Source organism: Littorina saxatilis, linkage group LG2, assembly GCF_037325665.1.
Source record: "Littorina saxatilis isolate snail1 linkage group LG2, US_GU_Lsax_2.0, whole genome shotgun sequence".
Lineage (NCBI taxonomy): Eukaryota > Metazoa > Mollusca > Gastropoda > Littorinimorpha > Littorinidae > Littorina > Littorina saxatilis.
In genome coordinates, this window is record NC_090246.1 from 31,649,387 (window position 1) to 31,670,288 (window position 20,902).

Below are 20,902 nucleotides of genomic sequence, written 5' to 3' on the forward strand. Positions count from 1 at the left end.
TTCATATATATGGAAAAAATGTATAAATCCATTGCTGTTTAAATCTCATTGCTTGTTCATTCAATTCAAGTACTAGTAGTATGTTTTGTAATATTTTGTTGTTGACCATTTTTTATAAGGCGTGTTTCCTTTTGTTTCGCTTGGTTTTTGATTCTTAAAAAAAACCATTGCTAGTTAAATGTAACTGTGATCCGTTGTGGCGACCTTAATTCAATTCAAGTACCAGTAGTGGTTTTGTCATAGTTTGTTGTTGACAAGACTAATAGGGCTTGCTTCTTTGTGTTTTACTTGCTTTTTAATCCAGGGCTAGTTGAACGTAACTATGATTCTTCTTCTGCGTTCGTGGGCTGAAACTCCCACGTACACTCGTGTTTTTTTGCACGAGTGGAATTTGACGTGTATGACCGTTTTTTACCCCGCCATTTAGGCAGCCATACGCCGTTTTCGGAGGAGTAACTATGATCAGTTGTGAAGTCTTTGATTCAGTTCAAGTACCAGTAGTGTTTTTGTAGTATTTTGTTGTTGACAAGTATTAACAGGGCTTGCTGCCATTTGTTTTACTTGCTTTTGTAATCCATGGCATAGTTGAATGTAACTGCGATCCGTTGTGGCGTCCTTAATTCAATTCAAGTACCAGTAGTGGTTTTGTCATAGTTTGTTGTTGACAAGACTAATAGGGCTTGCTTTTTTTGTTTTGTTTGCTTTTTAATCCAGGGCTAGTTGAATGTAACTGTGATCCGTTGGGGCGTCCTTAATTCAGTTCAAGTACCAGTAGTGATTTTGTGTGTAGTATTTTGCTGTTGACAAATTTAAATAGGGCTTGTTTCCATTTGTTTTACTTGCTTTTTAATCCAGGGCTAGTTCCATTTAGTCAAGTTTTGACTAAATGTTTTAACATAGAGGGGGAATCGAGACGAGGGTCGTGGTGTATGTGGGTCTGTGTGTGTCTGTGTGTGTGTGTCTGTCTGTCTGTCTGTCTGTGCGTGTGTGTGTGTAGAGCGATTCAGAGTAAACTACTGGACCGATCTTTATGAAATTTTACATGACAGTTCCTGGGTATGATATCCTCAGTTTTTTTCAGTTTTTTTGATAAATGTCTTTGATGACGTCATATCCGGCTTTTTGTGAAAGTTGAGGCGGCACTGTCACACCCTCATATTTCAATCAAATTGATTGAACTTTTGGCAAAGCAATCTTCGACGAAGGCCGGACTTCGGTATTGCATTTCAGCTTGGTGGCTTAAAAATTAATTAATGACTTTGGTCATTAAAAATCTGGAAATTGTAATTAATTTTGTTTTATATAAAATGATCCAATATTACGTTCACCTTATTCTTCATCATTTTCTGATTCCAAAAACATATAAATATGTTATATTTGGATTAAAAACAAGCTCTAAAAATTAAAAATATGAAAATTATGATTAAAATTAAATTTTCGAAATCGATTTAAAAACAATTCTATCTTATTCCTTGTCAATTCCTGATTCCAGAAACATATTGATATGATATGATTTGATTAACAAGAAGAGCAAACGCTCGATCGAGTCACTTTCGCAGTTCTGAATATTATATGAGGCATCAGATGGACAGGAAGAAATTGCTATTCACAACACAATGAGTCACGTTCACATAAAATTTGAGCCCGGTCACTTTTATAGTTTCCGAGAAAAGCCCAACGTTAAGTTGTGTGTTGCCGAACAGAAAAGGCTAGTTATCTCCCTTGTTTTTCTGATAACGTTCGTAAAAGGCTACAGATGTAAATACTTTGATGTAAAGAATAATCCTACAAAGTTTCAATCACATCCGATGAACTTTGTCAAAGATATAAAATGTCTAATTTTTCCTTTGACGCTGACCTGTGACCTTGAAAAAGGTCAAAGGTCAACGAAACCATCGTTAAAGTGTAGAGGTCATTGGAGGTCACGACTAAACAAAATATGAGCCCGATCGCTTTGATAGTTTCCGAGAAAAGATATAAAATGTCTAATTTTTCCTTTGACGCTGACCTGTGACCTTGAAAAAGGTCAAAGGTCAACGAAACCATCGTTAAAGTGTAGAGGTCATTGGAGGTCACGACTAAACAAAATATGAGCCCGATCGCTTTGATAGTTTCCGAGAAAAGTCCAACGTTAAGGTGGTGTCTACGGACGGACGGCCGGACAGACTAACACTGACCGATTACATAGAGTCACTTTTTCTCAAGTGACTCAAAAACACGCTCAGAAAGTTCAAACGAAGAGAGGTACAGAAAAGCGTGCTATGCAGCACAGCAAAACCACTACCGCGCTAAACAGGCTCGTCACTTTCATTGCGTTTTGCACGAGCGGCGGACTACGGTCATTGTGAAAAAATGCAGTGCGTTCAGTTTCATTCTGTGCGTTCCACAGCTTAACTAAATGTAGTAATTTCGCCTTACGCGACTTGTTGAACGTAACTGTGATCCGTTGTGAAGTCTTTGATTCAGTTCAAGTACCAGTAGTGTTTTTGTAGTATTTTGTTGTTGACAAGTATTAACAGGGCTTGCTGCCATTTGGTTTACTTGCTTTTGTAATCCATGGCATAGTTGAATGTTACTGCGATCCATTGTGGCGTTCAGTTCAAGTACCAGTAGTGTTTTTGTCATAGTTTGTTGTTGACAAGACTAATAGGACTTGCTTCCTTTTGTTTTGCTTGCTTTTTAATCCAGGGCTAGTTGAATGTAACTGCGATCCGTTGTGGCGTCCTTAATTCAGTCTGCCAGTCTGGACCGACGAAAACAGGGTTCCCGTCTGTCACGTGTGTGACGTTTAGTGTGCGTGTGCCTGTGTTGAACTGCACTTCAACTGAAAAAAATTACTGTCAACTTTTTCGAAATAAACGGGTACCGGTTTAACAGGTGAGCAAATAATGGCACACTAGCCTTTGGCCAGTGATTCTTAAACTTTACTAATACTAAGACTAGCCAGAGAGCAAACTTTACTATAGCCAAACCAACAATTTGTTATAGCAACTTTTCTGGCATTTGGCAAGTAGATGAGTATTTCTACTCGCCAGTTACATGTTTTTACTCACCATGGCGAGTAAATTACTCGCCACTTTCAGGATCTTTCAGGGCTGTAGTTTTCACATCGATCAGAAATGGTTCAATTTACAATGCATCATTGCATGTGCACAGACTGAGCAAGTATACTTTGTTGGGTTACCCTTGTCGATCCCAAACGCATGCATGCATGATCAGAAAAATACCCGTGGATGAATAACAAAACAAAAACAAAAGAAAACAAAGCAAAGAGTATAAAATACAACAACGTACGTATCGAGAAGGAGTTCTGCCAAACTAGGATTTGTCAGACCGAGGCTTTCCTTCAGCTCATTCCATCTGTTCACCTGTTTTCCGATACAAATTACTTTTGCCTTTTCGGCTTTTGGACACGCTGATTTTGGTTGCGTCTCCGTTTTCTCTCCGATGCAGACAAGACGTTGTGGCGTTTTCAGTTTGGGTGAATGGCATTTATACTTGTTTCGTCATGAAGCGAATTTTTCAACCTCAGTTATAAACGACTACATGAATGTTAGTGCCATGGGTTGTACATCAATACTTCAGAAGGGAAGTGGGGTATTTAGTGTGGAGTTACGAGATAAGAAAAGCCGAATGCGAAAGTTTGTATCAGTCGGCAACTGTGAACTAAGCTCACACTCACAGGCACACAAAAACGGCTGTTCCGTTTTACTCCCCTGTTTGTACTACATCTTTCGACTTTGGGCATTTTGTGGTGTTTAGGGACAAAAAATAATAGGTTTAGTCCTGTTTCATCGGGAAGTTAGCAGAAAAGGGTATGCTATCGACATTTGTAAAGCTGAAAAACATTCCCGAGAAGAATTTCAAGTTGTCAGTGAATGCTGTTGTCGATCAGTGAAACATCGTGTGGTACAGATGGGTAAACCGGAACAATGCGTCTTTGTTATTGACAATATGCTTTTGGATATTGGCAAAAATGGCCGACTTCCGTAGCATTATGCTTTGATGATCGGAAGAGACCATCCAATCACAGCCCCCGAATTCCCCCACGTGTCCATCAGAATAGCTATATTATAAGATGTTTGATGGGTTGTTGACAGACCAGCTTTTTTGTCGGTCCGAGGGGGAGCATATCGTCTTTTGTTTCATATTTATTGACCAAGGCCGAAGGCCGCGGTCAATAAATATAAAACAAAAGTCGATATGCCCCCCGAGGACCGACAAAAAAGCTGGTCTGTCAACAAACCACCAAACATCGTTTTTGTCATCATTTTGGTAGTGAGAAAATAAGTGCACAATCAACCCAGGGAGCCATGCTTTGAAACACGGGTTCCGTGCTGATAACCACACGAGTCCCGGTTTGATAACCACTGGCAATCAACGATAGCTGTGGAGCGAGGATTATCAGAATGAGCTGGCGTGTGAAAGCAACTTTCTGTGTTTTTGAGTTCATTAAAGCTGTGGTCTATGTATGACTTTCCGGGGCTACGAGGTTGAAAAATACAGATAAAATCATGTACAGAATTCTGTACAGCAAACGCTACCCGAAACCCCACCTATACGGCGTGTATGACCTTGAGAGCTTCAGTCCACGCTTAAATTTTGCAGGGATAACATCCGGTTTGCTCTCTCAAGACTGATCAAGTGGAAAAAATAAACGCCCCGGCGAAGATTCGAACTCTCGACCTCGAGACTTCGTGTCGCATGTCCTAACCACTAGGCTACTGCGCCAATGAGGAAAAAAAAGGAAAAACATTGATATGAATTCATGTTATGTTATTCTTGAAGTAGCATGATTTATATCTCTATCCGCCCATTGTTCAGAAGTGAATACATGTATAACTATTTCTTAGATGTCTGTTTTCAACTGCACAGAGCTTTGGAGAGATTCAATTACTGTACTGTTCATGTCATTTTTCTTGCATGTTGTAAATAGAGATATCGCAGCTATTTGCATGGCGCGAATGTCGTGTAGCATGACGGTGTAAACATGTACTGTGATTCCGTGAAACATGTTTGCAAATAAAGGCAAATTTTAATGCCAAATTTTTACGTTTTTGCAACGCATGAATGGTAATTCAAGCGTAGAAAGATATAAAATTATCGATTTTTTTAAATCTTTGACAACACTGGTGAAGTGGCCTAGCGGTTAAGACATCGGCCCCGACATTTCGAGGCCCCGAGACCTTCAGTTCCAATCCCTGCCAAGTCGTTTATTTTTTCTGCTCGATCCTTCTCGACAAATATGCTCAACTCTGAGAGAGCAAACCGGATGTTACCACTGCAAAATTCAAGCGTTGACTGAAGCTCTCAAGGTCATACACGCCGTATAGGTGGGGTTTCGGGTAGCGTTTGCTGTACAGAATTCTGTACATGATTTTATCCCTATTTTTCAACCTCGTAGCCTCGGAAAGTCATAAATAGACCACAGCTTTAAATGTTGGGATGAATATGTCAGATTTGAGGATGCACAGTTCTGTAGGTTCATCTCGGTATTCCACCCCTCGGCTTTCTGTTGTAAATATTAAGCTGAGTGATCGAATGTGGAAGCTACGTTTGGTCAAAGGTCACAGAAGATTTGCGTCGTGCAGCGAAAGAAAGAATCGCGATCTTGTTTCCGACTCAGTACCTCTTTGTTTTTCATTAGACCTGTCATTCTGCTTGCTCGGCTTTGTTAGACGTTTGCATATTTTGTTGCTATTTTCTTTGCTTTTATTATTGTTTCTTATTTGTGCTTCGTTTATCGATACAACGTCTTGTGCACGGGTCAAAATGTGTGTGTCAGGGGTCGTTTTACTTGAACTTGACGTTCGTGTTTCTCCGAACGTCTGTGTATCAAAACACAGATACACGCACTCCATGACTCTGTAAGAAGACAAAACATATCGCTAGGTTTCATTTGTTTTTGATGAATGTATGACCTTTCATGAAGTAGTTTTGTTTTTTGTTTACTTTTGCCAGTTTGCCAGTTCGTTTTTGGAACTTTGCAAAGCAGTGTCGTGGGAAACACCAATGAAAAGAGCCGAAGAATCCCCGAGCGTTTCTATTGGGTTTGCTTTTGATTATCCATGTATAACCTGCTTCCTGCAACTATGGTAACCGGGGATTTATTGCCTGGGGAACATGAGATTTATTTTCCAGGTGCTTGTGAATGAAAACTCGTGAAAATGATGACAATGGTGTTTGTCTTAGTGTGTATACGTATGTCTGTTGCGTGTATGTCAGAGATGTGTGTGTGTGTGTGTGTGTGTGTGTGTGTGTGTGTGTGTGTGTGTGTGTGTGTGTGTGTGTGTCTGTTTGTATATGTGTGTGTGTAAGAGACGTGTTCATGATCACTACATCACAGATTGCTAATGTACATGTAAGCAATACTCAGTTTAAAGGCCCAGTCTGCCTCACATGGTTTAGAGAACGATGTAAATCTTATCACAAAAAAAGCAGTTCTAACCTTATGGAACACACTTATAACAGCATTTAATAGCATTAAATGACACAGTTCGTTTGAATGGCTATTTAGCTTGCGTAAACTACACACCAGATTCCGTGGTTTATTTTACCACTGAGCCATCGTGAACCCGTGTGATCCACTTTCCTTTTTTTCACAATTTAGTCGTCAGTTTGTGATTTCAATGCGACTCGCTGTATCTGCAAAAGCACGTTATTGTGTATCTCTGAATCTAAAATGCAACAAACGACTGCGAGTCACACGAACTTATCGGCCACGGTTGGCTTCAGATCAAAGAAGCAAGCGCTATGCATAAAATTCGTCTGCTTGGGAAACACGTACGACCTTGCCAGCACAGCTTCCGGGCTCCCTTTTTTAAAACATTCAAAACTTCGAATTGTACTGATCTTGTCTTGATGAAATTTTTTTTTTTTTATGATTTAAGAATGTTTGTACAACAAGCTGTCAATTTGTTATTTAGATTTTAACAGTTAGTTCTGGCGCCAAAACGAGGCGTCCGATTGTGGGCAAGACAATCCGTCTGACCACGCAAAAATAAATTCTTTGAACAATGCTCGCTCTTTACGGAGGGCACCAAGGATGTTCTCAAGCGGTGGGTGCTTAAATGAAAGGGTGTTTGTACTGTGTGTGAAAGCCTGACAGTGTCTATGACCAGAAACTAATGGTTTACGGTAAGCTGAGTCTGCCTTTAAGCTTTAAAAATCTATTTGTTTTATTTCATCACTGAAAGAAACAGACTTTTAAAGACAGTCAACTTTCTCTGCCCGTTGTCAAGCTCATTGAAATCGTTTAGGCGTTTTGTTCGCTTCGTCGTCATCACTATATCCAACTTTTGATCCTGTGTTCAAAATTATCACAAGCGGAAGGACATAACATAAATCTGAAAGGATTTAAAGAACACGCATGCAAATATGATACAATATTTGACAAAGACAATAGACGACAGTCTTAAGGCGAACAAACACGAAATTTATAATAAAAGATATGGAGAGAAGGACGAAAATGCAAGCGCTACGACGGTTGAAATTACAGGTGCATTGTCATTTATCATCTACAATAAAAATTTAAAAAACACACACATGCAAACGTATGACTGAAAATAACAAACAACGAACCAACCAAACAAACAAACCAAAAAGCAAACAAAAGATACCTTCAATAAGTACGAAAAGGTTAGATCAATATCTATCAGTCCATTTCTTTTTGCTCAGATTTCCACTAAAAAACACACAACAAAACACCTACAGCAAAGACGACGCTAACACAAACAACAACCAAAAAAACAAAAAAAACTTTAAAAAAAAAGACAACAACAACAACATCAACAACAACATCAACAACTACAACAACAACAACAACACGAGCAGCAAGGTTGCTACATCCAGATAGATCAATCAATCAATCAATATGAAGCTTATATAGCGCCTATTCCGTGGGTACAGTTCTAAGCGCTTGTCGAAGAGTTGTCAACACAGGACTAACAAAGAAACTAACATCTACAGACGGACACGAACCCTATCACACACTAGCAAACCCTGATAAACATACAACAAACAACTGTTTAACAACAATGTACACATCAATAGCTAGGTCCAAACAAAATAATATTAAACACAAAGAAAACACCTCTCACAGAGCACAGCAAAAGAATGACTGTTGTGTGGTTGTTTCAGGTCTGCGATTAGCATTCCAGCTTGTTATGTCGTTCTAGGCGTAAGACTCATTTCCGTGTGGAACACATGGTGTGGAATGATTTGCTCTTGGGAGTTGCTGAAAAGAATATGATTGTTATTGATCATGTCCGTTGAAGTAATTCCGCTAGAGCTAGTTGCAGATGTTCCAGCAGCAGTGTTCAACGATGCAGTCATATTGTTTGTCGAAGGGCCCCGTGTCGTCATGCTCACAGACATTCAGTAAGACCCGTGATTGAGCTTCCCTCCAAAGATGTGTAGGAAAGGGTACTTTCAACAGACGTTGTTTGAGGTGAGCGTGTAGCCTGAGTGGTTTCAGTGGACTTGTGTCGTGTTGTGAACATGGTGACCATGTCTCCTGAGGACGTGCTTGTTAGGGAAGACGGTAGCACCGTTGAAGACAACTTTTCGGTTCCATTCTGCCCTGAAAGGGAAGTGGTGTGTTTTGTCAATAAATCGTCACTACTTGCTTCAACTGTACTACTTCCGTCTGTTACTGGTGAGGTAGACACTGGAGTGGATACTTTTGTGACATACGAGGTGTCAGGGACTGCTGTGAGTTTGTCACTAAGGGTACTCTGTGACTGTGTGCCAGATGTTGAGGATTCAACATTTGTCGACGGACAAAACATTTGTGCTGAGAGCTGATGTTTGTGTAGCAGTAAACCCTGCAGCGGTTTTTCGAGAGGTGACTGACATTTGCCTGGTGCTCATCATTGAAGAGATATCCGCTGAGGTAACATGCTGCGAAGTTTTGATACTTGAAGGCACTGCCGTTCCATCATCTTCAATAGAAGAATCTGAAGATGTCCGGGATGCAGTTGTCAACATCATCGCCTGTTGCAGAGGGCGTTGTGCCAACAGAGTCAGTTTCCGTCATTATTGAGGCATCAAAAGTTGTAGATTCTGACAAAACATCGTCACTGGTTGAAGTGCGAAAATCCGCCTGGGTTGTCCCTGTTTCATCGAACATTTCTGTCGCCGTTTTAGTCATTTCTGTGGACACAGATGACGACATTTTTTGTGTGAAGTCGCTTTGTGAGGTTCGAGGATTGGAAACGCTGTTTTTTTTACAAGTACTGGTTTCAGTTTGGCCTGTCTGACTTTGTGTTAGCGTTACTCCGGTTGTTCATTTTGTTTCAAGAAGCATTGTAGAAAACCTGCTTGTCGTGTCACTGTAGCTTGTTTGAAAATAATCGTTTATTGCAGAAGGTGCAGTTTGAAGCGTGTTGCCACCCGTGGACAGCACATCTGTATAGTCTTCAGAGACGATATTGGTAGCGACTGTCTCTTCTGTTTGCGTAGTAGTAACTTGGGGAACTTGCGTTCTATCTGAAGTGATGCTGACTAGCAGACTGCTGCTTGCAATATCTGATATGTCTGTCGTTTTCTCGGCGTTTGTCAGTAAAGTCCGAGACGGTAATGGTTGAACCTGAAGATACACTTTGTCCTGATGTTATGTCTGCACGTGTGCTTTCGGGTGTGTATGTACTATCTGTCTGCGAGTGTCCGGATACTGCAGGTGCTGTTGTTGTTTCTGCAGCTGTGTTGTCTTTTCTGGATGTGGTACCAGGGTCCACCGATGATTCTGTAGATCGTTCTGCTGATGCAAGCGAAGAAGCTTCAACTGTTGAGTCAAAAGAAAACTGAATTGTTGTAGAATTTTCTGAGTCAGGTGGGGATGCAGAAGTATCACTTGTCTTGTAAACGTGTCCGTCTGCTAGTTCTGGTTCTGGAACTGATAGCAACAAAACCGTCCCTAGTATATGTATACATGAAAACTGATATTTTCGTCGCACAAAAGCAAAGAAAATAGTCATTATGCAATCAGTTTTGCAAGACATATATCCAGTAAAAACCTTTCTCAGCAATTTGTTATATTTCCGTAAAACAAGTATTCGCGCAAATCATATTACACATTATAAAATTAATGTAGAACCTTCTGTCGAAAGTTATCTTAATCTCTTCTTTTTATCTCAATCGTTGTTTGTTGGGAGGTCGGCTTTTTTTCATTTGTCGTGAAATTTAGATGAGCACATTCACGTAACAAGTGAAAAAAAAAGAAATTTGGCAACTGACTGAACAATGTGAAAAAAGACAATGCCTCACCTTCAAGTTCTGTTTGAAGTTTTGCTGCTAGAAATAATGTTCGACTTTTTCCATTATCGCTTTCATAGCTTATAGCCACAGTTTCGTTGATTGACTGAAACAAAAACTAACAAAATAAGATCAAACACTTCTTTCTTCGTCGCTTTCCTATCCTATCCTGGAAAAACTTAGTTTTATACATCGTGCAGTGTGAATGCATGAGTACTCGTAATTTTCCTATGACGGGATTACAAACTAATGACATTTTCATAATGGATTAATTAAATATCACACAATCTTTCTTTTTTTAAGCCTCGAACCTCAGTTGAGCACTTATGCTAAGGCCAAAAAAAAAATAGGTGTGGTTACGGTAACATAGCCCAAAAAAATAGGGTAGGAAGGTAGGCAATCACTTTTTTTTTTAAACTTTTTTTTTCTAATGTGTACAAATTAAACCTACTTGACAGGAAAATAAGTGTGCGACTCGGGCGATTTTGCTTTCATTGCGTTTTCTGCACTCGGTTGTTGGTTTTTTTTTGTTGTTGACAAATGTAATAAAAAGTTATAGGGTCGGCCCCTAAAAATAGGGTAGGTCGGGTTACCGTAACCACACCTATTTTTTTTTTAGGCCTAAGTGTTATATATAGACACACACAGTTGACTTTTTTTGTGTCTTTGTATTTACATATACACATTCCATACACCTTTAATTAGATGTCCGAGTCTAATTCTTGTATCAATCTGTTCCGGATTTTAAAAAAGAAAATTATTCAAAATGTAACTTTTTTGTGTGATAACCAGCATCACAAGAGAACAGAATTCCCTTACAAGACTGGCCATCAAAACCAGGACAACCTCCAAAAGAATAAAAACGAAAGCACTGGATCATGGAACCTATTTCACGATGTCTTTCCAACTTTAACCGCTGACCAACTGGTAAAATGTCCGCCTCGCCTCAAGTAAACCCCATCTAAAATACAAAATGTTGCATACTAAAAGCGTGAGCTAAGTACACCAGTGTAGGCTGCGGCATTAAATTATCCTGATTCTGATTACCTTTGGGCGTACCTGTCTTTCTTTGTCAACAGAAAACGTCAGAATCCTTCTGTTAGTGTTAGTGCATGTCATTCGCGCTATTTTGTGTGTGTGGACGGTGTTTGCTACCAGTTACAGACTGTAAACGGTCATTTTGTGTCGATGACCGCTATTTCATGAAGTAGACACGTATTTATGATATGATTAGTCTGACCAATAAAATTCCCCTGGAATCGATAACCGCACAAGGGCACTACATCATCACGTTGTGTCCAGTGCCAGAGGCCTTAGCCAAGACCATCATCAAGGCCAAGCAACACAAAAAGTGGTTGCAGCAGCACCCACACTACAACAAAAACGACGCCTTTCATCTGCTCACAAGGTCTGAGCAGGTCCTCATATTCAGGCTGCGGACAGGCCACAACCGAATGAACCACCACCTTTTCACCAAGTTCAGAATTGTCAAACAGGCAGCATGACAACGGAACACCTGCTGCAGACTTGCCCACTAGACGATGGCCTCAGGAGCCAGATCTGGGCGGAGGCGACCACGGTGCAAGGGAAGCTCTATGGCAGTCTGGACCACAGAACTTATATTAGATATAAGTTCTGTGGTCTGGACGACCTACAGCGCACGGCAACATTTGCGCGGAGAACCGGCGTTTCCATCTGAGTGATCGACAAGAAGAAGAAGAAGAGTATGAAAACGAACAAAGTGTGACTACATTGGACGCCTCCTTTTAAGACCCCCGAATTTCAGACTTCTCCCCTTTTAGACTTTTTTTAATTTTTTAATTATTTTTTTTATAGATTTTCTGTTCATAACCTCTGTAAATTTACCCCCATTTTAAGATTCCCTCCTTTACAAGATCTGAATGTCTCAGATTTCTAGAGGTCTTAAAAGGGCGGGCACTGTATTATTAATCGTTCCATGTTCCCTTATTTGTTTGACAAAAGAAAGCATTTTCAAATAATACGACACTTTGCTTCTTTATTATTGAACATGGATAGGCATTTGAACATTATTATGGCAAGATTCCGAGGTGGAATAACAGAACTAAGCCTATTTGTGCACGTTAATCGATATAAGAGATACGATGTGGATATGTTGTTATACCCATTGTGCAGGGAAAGTAAGGAAGATGAGTTTCATTTTGGGCTTTGTTGCCCCGCACTTCGTGATTTGCGATGCCAGTTTAATCCTGCTAAGTTTTATAGAAACCCAAGTTTACACAAGTTTTCTATGCTTATGGCATCTGTGAATGAAGGTATTGTTCGAAAGTTGTCAGTTATGTGTACAAAGCATTTCGGCTACGTAGTGTTGTTATGTCTTAGTTCATGTAAGCCTACGATATGTTCTATTTGAAATGTAATGTCTTAGTTTGTGTATGATTTATTTCATTTGATTTGTGTGCAAATGTCATTATGTCATTGTATATATGTTCACCCCCCTCATAAGGAGCTATGGCCTAAATGAGAGACAGAGAGAGAGACAGAGAGAGAACGAGAGAGAGAGAGAGAGAGAGAGAGAGAGAGAGAGAGAGAGAGAGAGAGAAAGAGAATGAGAGAGAGAGTGAGAGAGAGAGAGTGAAAGAGAGAGAGAGAGAGTAAAAGAGAGAGAGAGTAAAATAGAGAGAGAGAGGGAGAGAGAGAGATAAAGAGAGATGGAGAGACAGAGATAGAGACAGAGAGAGGTAGAGACAAAGACAGAGAAGCTGAATGCAAACAAAACGCACATGATAATTTAAGAGAAACAGCTCAAACACCGCCGTAACTGCAACAACCAAGGTCACCCAAGCCTGCAAATTGTTAACACGATAGTTATATGGCCCAACAACTTTCCTATTAGCTCAATCACACACTACCCCCCGCGGGTTAGGGGGAAGAATTTACCCGATGCTCCCCAGCATGTCGTAAGAGGCGACTAACGGATTCTGTTTCTCCTTTTACCCTTGTTAAGTGTTTCTTGTATAGAATATAGTCAATTTTTGTAAAGATTTTAGTCAAGCAGTATGTAAGAAATGTTAAGTCCTTTGTACTGGAAACTTGCATTCTCCCAGTAAGGTCATATTGTACTACGTTGCAAGCCCCTGGAGTAAATTTTTTATTAGTGCTTTTGTGAACAAGAAACAATTGACAAGTGGCTCTATCCCATCTCCCCCCTTTCCCCGTCGCGATATAACCTTCGTGGTTGAAAACGACGTTAAACACCAAATAAAGAAAGAAAGAATCACACACTTAACCATAAGCAGAGGTTAAAGTTGCTGGCAGAAGACCACTGTACTTGTCCGTTGTCACCGGTGTCTTTATAACCGGCTGACACACACACACACACACACACACACACACACACACACACACACACACTTACACACACATTCACACACACACTTACACACACATTCACACACACACGCGCGCGCGCACACTATACAAACAAATAAACAAATTAATCCAAGAAATAAGCGAAAACCTTTTTTTTCATCATGAAATAAATATTTCTGCTCCACACAGATTATCACAGACTGTTATAAACAGGGGTGGGACTCTCTTGTGATGAAAAAAGAGGAAATCCCTTTTTTCTAGGGGGGTTCGGGCGCATGCTCCCCCAAATTGTTTTTAAATGGTACATTAAAATCTGTGCAATCTGGTGCACTCTGAGACTAAAATTCAACTCGTTTGGATCGGGTAAAATAAGACATTCTCCACACTCCACACCCACCCAAACAAAAATCACACTTTCACACAACTATGGTAACATTTTAATGGTGCATACTTACGTAATGAACCATGTATCCATAATCCAATACTGGAAATAGTATGATCCAAGTGATGCCCCAATGCATTGAAGCTCAACATTACTATTAGTTATCAGGAGTTTTCAGTCAGCACAATTTAACTCTCAAGCCTCCAGTGTTCTGTTCCATCTTCACTTCTCTCCATACCATTCAGTCAACAAGTTATAGATACTGTGATGAAATGGGACGCGGAAAAATAGATTACTCCAGCGGAATTCGTAAGTTGTGCCCGCGGAAATCCGCGGATTCGCGGAAAAGTCCCACCCCTGATAAATAATGTTCTTAATCTGCTAAAGTATTTGTGTTATACACACATGAAATAATCGTATAAACACTTATATTACATTGCAAACAAGAAATAAAATGCCATATAACCGGTGTACCAGTGCGAAAATATATGATTTTGTCTGTTAGCATGTATACATTAGAGCTTCATTACCGAGAATACAAGAAAAGTTTAAGCTCTTCGGTCAAAATTAAGCAAGATAAGTTGATAATTTATTAACAGAAAAGGTATTCACACCTTTGTTTTGCGATGAATTTGATGCATGGTGGGATATTCGTCACAAAATAATCAACAGCATAAAAGCCAGGTATGTACAAATTATAGGAAAACAGTGTATATGTGACATTTTACAGAAAGCTTCTTTAACAGATGTATAGCAGTTTTACGTTTAAAATAACAGCTGTTCCAAATTAGCATCCAAATGACCATGAATTTATTTGAAAAAGAGGATGCACAAGATGTTACTGGAAAGCAGAAGCAAGATCTCAAGGTATTAACAAGAAATGAGAACCTGCAACAAAATTGTGATTCATGCATTCCGATAAAAAAAATCTCATAAATGAGTGTTATCGCCAAATGATACAGTTCTGTGCACACATCTTTTTCTTCCCATGTGATATTACGTGTAGATCTGTACAGCTCGTTTTCCTCTACCCAAGTAGAGGACATTGTGTTTTCTCGTGTAGACAGACCTGTTTACCCCCCAAACTTGAAAAGAGTAATGGTAAAGGAAAAAAATAGTAATCTGATGACCAAAATAGTAACCCAGTGGTTACAAACGTTAACATTAGCAACACAAACCTAATTTAAAGCACATCTAAAAATCGTAGTCAGGATTCAAATAGAGTATATTTCCCCAAAATCCTAAAAAATAGTAATATTTAATTACTCCAAAATAGTAAGGGTAAACAGGTTTGTGTAGGTATATTGTGTCGTGCCATACGAGAATGTTGTGTTTTTACCTCCCAGCCACAATGCGAATATGTTTTTACACTTGACATGATAGGGTATGTGCGTAGATACATTCTTCGAAGGAATGCAAATACGACTTTTTCTTTCAGTGTTTTTCCCCCCTCCAAAACAGGAGTTCAGGTTAACGAGTTAGTTAATAATGTGCAGATAAGCCTGTGCCTCAATAATGTTGATTCTATGCGCTTGGATATTCAGTTTATAAAATGAATCAGTTAACTTAGTGAATACATGTAGTTTTGATTTGGCAAATGATTTAGTTTCAATTAGGTGCGGAAAACTGCTAAGGTATGATAACTATGGGAATCAGGCTTCGGTTCGGTAACTCGTATATTTACCTTTCTTGTGTCAGCCGTTTATAAGCATAGTATGCTTATTTACACTTATCTCAGGAATACCCTGATTATGATGATGAAGATGAAGATGAAGATGATGATGATGATGATGATGATGATGACGATGATGATGATGATGATGATGATGATGAAAGAACAGAACAGAACAATACAATGTTACCGTACATCAGTCAAAATAATAAGAGTACATGTTCAGATTTCTACTTTCCAAAGAACAGTAACCCGTCATTTGCTCGCCTCGTGCAAAAACTGAATTGCCTCCCTTCGTTTGGTTTTTGAGGCCTGCGGAAAAAAAATGAAATAAACAGAATCTGAATAATATTTACATAGGTAACTGATGGGATTTTCTTTTCTTAACTAAGGATTTTCAAATATTGCAGAAACACATCTATAGTCTATAGTTAAATCAGCTGTCATGAAAAAAAAGCACAGTTTGTAGAGATGACAGCGCTTTGTTGAAACTGTTTAAATAGCACTGTCGTGCTATCTTGGTCTAAAGATCCACAGTGGTCGCAGGCACAGGCGTTGCCTCCTGATTTTCCCTGGAATAAAAGGGGCAAGATGCAGTTTGAAATGCACAAACGCACGCAACTAAGCTAGCGCGCATACACAAACAGACATACACTTAGACAAACGCACAGATACACAGAGATTACAGCCTCGACACACACACACACACGCACACACATACACACACACACACACACACACACACACACACACACACACACACACACACGTGCACACCCACCCACACGCACACACACACACACACACTCTCTCTCTCTCTCTCTCTCTCTCTCTCTCTCTCTCTCTCTCTCTCTCTCTCTCTCTCTCTCTCTCTCTCTCTCTCTCTCTCTCTCTCTCTCTCTCTTACTGTGCAGGTGGCTGAGGTTTCGGTTCTTCTTTTTTTTCATCAACAACATTTGAAGGCTCCCTGGCAACACACAAACGAACCAAAAGATAAGAAAATGTCAAGCTTTACACTTTCTGACAATTCGTTACTTCTTCAGCTACGAAGACTTCCCATTACAATGCTCGTTAGTTAAAGCTAATATGATCAGTTCTAGAGAGAACGTTACATATAAATATAGCGTGATAGTAATGCGTCAGTATTTTAGAAGATAACAGAAAAGTGCATCACTCTCCATACAAATTGATTCAAGCCTGCTTGTCTAGACTAAATGCTAGTGCACAAAGTTTGTACTTTTTATCTTTCACCATCCAGGGATTAGGTTACAACCATCATTACAGATAGGTCAAAGACTGTCTGCTCCACTTTTGACCAGTACATGTATTTAGGAAAATTATACTGAATCACTTGACAGACTCCCAACTAAAATGATCAGCCACCTAACATTGGTATGTTTTATGTCTGTCTGTCTGTTTTGTCCTAATGTTGTGAATATATGCCTTGTATACTTGCCATTTACATCGGAAGTGTGTCGTAACAACAAACTGCTAACATGTATATCAAACTCTAGGTTTCCGTGAGTGATAAATGTTGAAGGATGAATGATGATACATTGTAGACAGATGCATGATTTTGATTAAGAGCCCCACAATGATGTGCTTGGCAAATTAAAAAAAATAAAAAAAATAAAAAGTGTTATTGTGAGGGCTTACTCAAACACATGCAAGGATCAAACTCGAAGATTAGGTATACGTACAATAAAAAGAACACTTACTTGCCAGCGCCTTCTTCTTCTTCTTCGGGTGCTACCGTCAGTTTCCGTTTCCTAGGAAAAACAAAACAAATAAATTAGATATCATTTTCATCTTGTGTGTCTGCGAGTCTGTATGTGTGACTGCCTGCACTGTATGTCTGTCTGTCTGTGTGTCTGTCCGAATGGTTGGTTGTCTATGTGTGTGTGTGTGTGTGTGTGTGTGTGTGTGTGTGTGTGTGTGTGTGTCTGTCTGTCTGTCTGTCTGTCTGTCCGTATGTCTGTCTGGTCATGCACCTTTAAGCTTTGTCTGCGCAGAATTAGAAATGTAGTCACTGAAGCCCAAGATATACAACTTTATTTTCAGTTTCGCTCCTTACCACTGGTTGCTAACTTTTAACTCAGCTATTCTAAACTATTCTAAGCAGGAAATGTATGGTCATAATCATTGGTATTGTGGAGAATATAAGCTACATGTCATTAATTAATTCTGAGGATGAGAGTACACTCTCGCTTAGGCAAAGGGCGGAAGAATACGCTCAGTTTTAGCGCATCGCCATTAGCCAATCAACTGGTTCACATCAGTCATGTGACACCAGTACTTACTGACAATTATTATTATACTAACAAATGTAACACACATGTTAAACACAAAGTAGAGATTACAATGTGCGCTACTTTCGCAATTAGAATGATATATTCAGTATTCCACACACTGTTCACAAAATGGTTACAAAAAGTGTGTTCAAAAATGGAACACTTCAGTTTAGAATGTGGACGCAAAAGCGCACCTGATATCCTGGCTTACCTTTGCCACAGAACATTTCCCACTACACCCGCCAGAGCTCCAATCAGCAAAATGGCCACCAGAGGCCCAACGATCAGCCCGATGTTGGTTCCAGAGTCGGAGGTTTCAGGCTGCAAGAAAAAAACAGGGTTTGATAGCTTAAATGTTAACTCCTTATATGTCCACCATAGATCTGTTCTGCCTTTCAAAGAAATGGTTGAAAGCTTCTTGACACTTTGATACATTACAAATATCAACAGCCTGGCCGCTGCCTTGGCAGAGTGGGAAATGTGTTTTATGATGTTACGACATTATTTCATTTATTTTTTTTCTCTCACTTCCTTTCTTTCTTTTTTGGTGTCCTTCCTTCCTTATTTCTTTGTTTTCTGTCTTTATTTCTTTCTGACTATGTTTCTTTTCTTTCTTTCTTCCTTCCTTTCTTTCTTTCTTTCTTTCTTTCTTTCTTTCTTTCTTTCTTTCTTTCTTTCTTTCTTTCCTTCCTTCCTTCCTTCTTTCTTTCTTTCTTTCTTCTCCTTCTTCCTTTCTTTCTTTCTTTCTGTTTTTCTTCTTTCTTTCTTTCATTCTTAATTTTTTTCTATTTTTGTTCTTAGTTTTCGGGAAGGAGGAAGCGTAAGGAGGAGAAAGTGCAGGTATGAAAGAAGGGGGGGGGGGAGGAGGATATCCTACCGGGGGGTCCGCAAACTTAGAAGCAGCTGCAGTAGTCCCTGATATGGTTGTAACGGTAACGCTGCTGCTGATAGGAGTCGTGATGGGAGTCGTGGTGGGAGTCGTGGCTGCTGATGTTGTTGTTGTTGTCGTTGATGCTGGCGTTGATGGAGATGCTGTGGTAGCTGTCGTTGGTGGTGGTGAGTTGGTGGCTGCTGCTGTTGTTGACGGTGGCGGAAAGTGTGTCGGGGCTGCAGTTGTTGTTGTTGATATGACGACTTGGCACAGTCGACCTTGCAGGGAACATGTTTATAAGGGTATTTATATAGACAAAAGCTAGAAATGAAACTTGAGCTTTTACACACACAAAACCACATTATCAACTGTTTTCCCTTTCTGTGTGTACACGCAAGCACAAGACCAAGTGCGCACGGAAAAGATCCTGTAATCCATGTCAGAGTTCGGTGGGTTATATAAACATGAAAATACTCAGTATGCTTCTTCCCCCGGAATCGGCGTATGGCTGCCTGAATGGCGAGGTAAAAACGGTCGTACGCGTAACAATTCACTCGTGCAAAAACATGAATGAACGTGGGAGTTTCAGCCCATGAACAGAGAAGAAGAAGAAGAAGTATTCTCTACTGGAGCACGTGCATGGGTTGACTTGTAACACAAACGAATCGGCTTCAGACGCTGCGCCATGATCTGTCCAAACCCTGGCCTTTGTTTCGCATCTAAGGATGTGCGTGTTTGATTCTATTTTTCGGTTTATTACCCTTGACTACCGGGAGCGTTTAGTTTTAAAAAATCAATGAAAATCATACCACACAGCACATTTTTTGAGTTAACATGACATATCTATGTATTTTTGAATTCAGGAGAAGATGAAGAATACAATGCGATCACTTTTTAATTTGTTACGGAAAATTCGATTTAATGTCCACTTTAATGAGCAAACTAATTAACTTATATTTAAGCTTCCAAGCTGAAATTCAATCCCATAGTCCGGAATTGACGGGCGCAGTGGCGTGGTTGTAAGACGTCGGCCTCCTAATCGGGAGGTCGTGAGTTTGAATCCCGGTCGCTGCCGCCTGGTGTGTTAAGAGTGGAAATTTTTCCGATCTCCCATGTCAACTTATGTGCAGACCTGCCAGTGACTTAACCCCCATTCGTGTGTACACGCAAGCACAAGACCAAGTGCGCACGGAAAAGATCCTGTAATCCATGTCAGAGTTCGGTGGGTTATAGAAACACGAAAATACCCAGCATGCCTCCCCCGAAATCGGCGTATGCTGCCTGAATGGCAGGATAAAAACGGTCATACACGTAAAAGTCCACTCGTGCTTAAAACATGAGTGAACGTGGGAGTCTAAGCCCATGAACGAAGAAGAAGAAGAAGAAGAAGAAGAAGAAGAAGAAGAAGAAGAAGAAGAAGAAGAAGAAGAAGAAGAAGAAGTCCGGACTTTGTCGAAGATTGCTTGACCAAAATTTCAATCAATTTGATCGAAAAATGAGGGCGTGACAGTGCCGCCTTAACTTTCACAAAAAGCCGGATATGACGTCATCAAAGACATTTGTTGAAAAAAAGAAAAACACGTCTGGGAATATCATACCCAGGAACTCTCATATGAAGTTTTATGAAGATCGGTTCAGTACTTTTCTCTGAATCGCTCTACACACACACACAAACATGCAAACATACACACTGTGACATACATACATACATACATACATACATACATACATACATACATACATACATACATACATACATACATGCATACATGCATATATACACACACACACTCACACACACACACACACACACACTCACACACACACACACACACACACACACACACACAGACATACATACATACATACATACATACATACATACATACATACACACACACATACATACATACACACACATACACCACCACCCTCGTCTCGATTTCCCGTCTATGTTAAAACCATAGACCATTTATTTGGTCTATGGTTAAAACATTTAGTCAAAACTTGACTAAATGTAAAAAGCACACATCTATAACACAAACAAACAATTCTTAAACGCACTCGTCAGTAAAACCAGG

General features: G+C 39.8%; 1 protein-coding gene and 1 long non-coding RNA gene across 2 annotated transcripts in view; both read right to left on the reverse strand.

Moving 5' to 3' along the window:
* Nucleotides 1–2,692: 2,692 nt before the first annotated feature.
* On the reverse strand, nucleotides 2,693–3,079 carry LOC138958768 (uncharacterized). The gene is made up of 2 exons (XR_011453496.1): nucleotides 2,945–3,079; nucleotides 2,693–2,901 (listed from the first exon to the last, which is right to left on the reverse strand). It is a non-coding gene; the product is annotated as an uncharacterized lncRNA (long non-coding RNA).
* A 10,572-nt stretch (nucleotides 3,080–13,651) lies between these two features.
* Nucleotides 13,652–20,902, reverse strand: part of LOC138958767 (uncharacterized) — an 8,802-nt gene continuing 1,551 nt past the window's right edge. Inside the window, exons 2-5 of the mRNA XM_070330050.1 lie at nucleotides 18,162–19,099; nucleotides 17,378–17,428; nucleotides 16,567–16,626; nucleotides 13,652–16,231 (exon numbers count right to left, since the gene is read on the reverse strand). Coding sequence (XP_070186151.1) covers nucleotides 16,183–16,231; nucleotides 16,567–16,626; nucleotides 17,378–17,428; nucleotides 18,162–18,385 — 384 coding nt within the window. The 5' untranslated portion in view covers nucleotides 18,386–19,099 and the 3' untranslated portion in view covers nucleotides 13,652–16,182. The remainder of the gene's footprint in view (nucleotides 16,232–16,566; nucleotides 16,627–17,377; nucleotides 17,429–18,161; nucleotides 19,100–20,902) is intronic.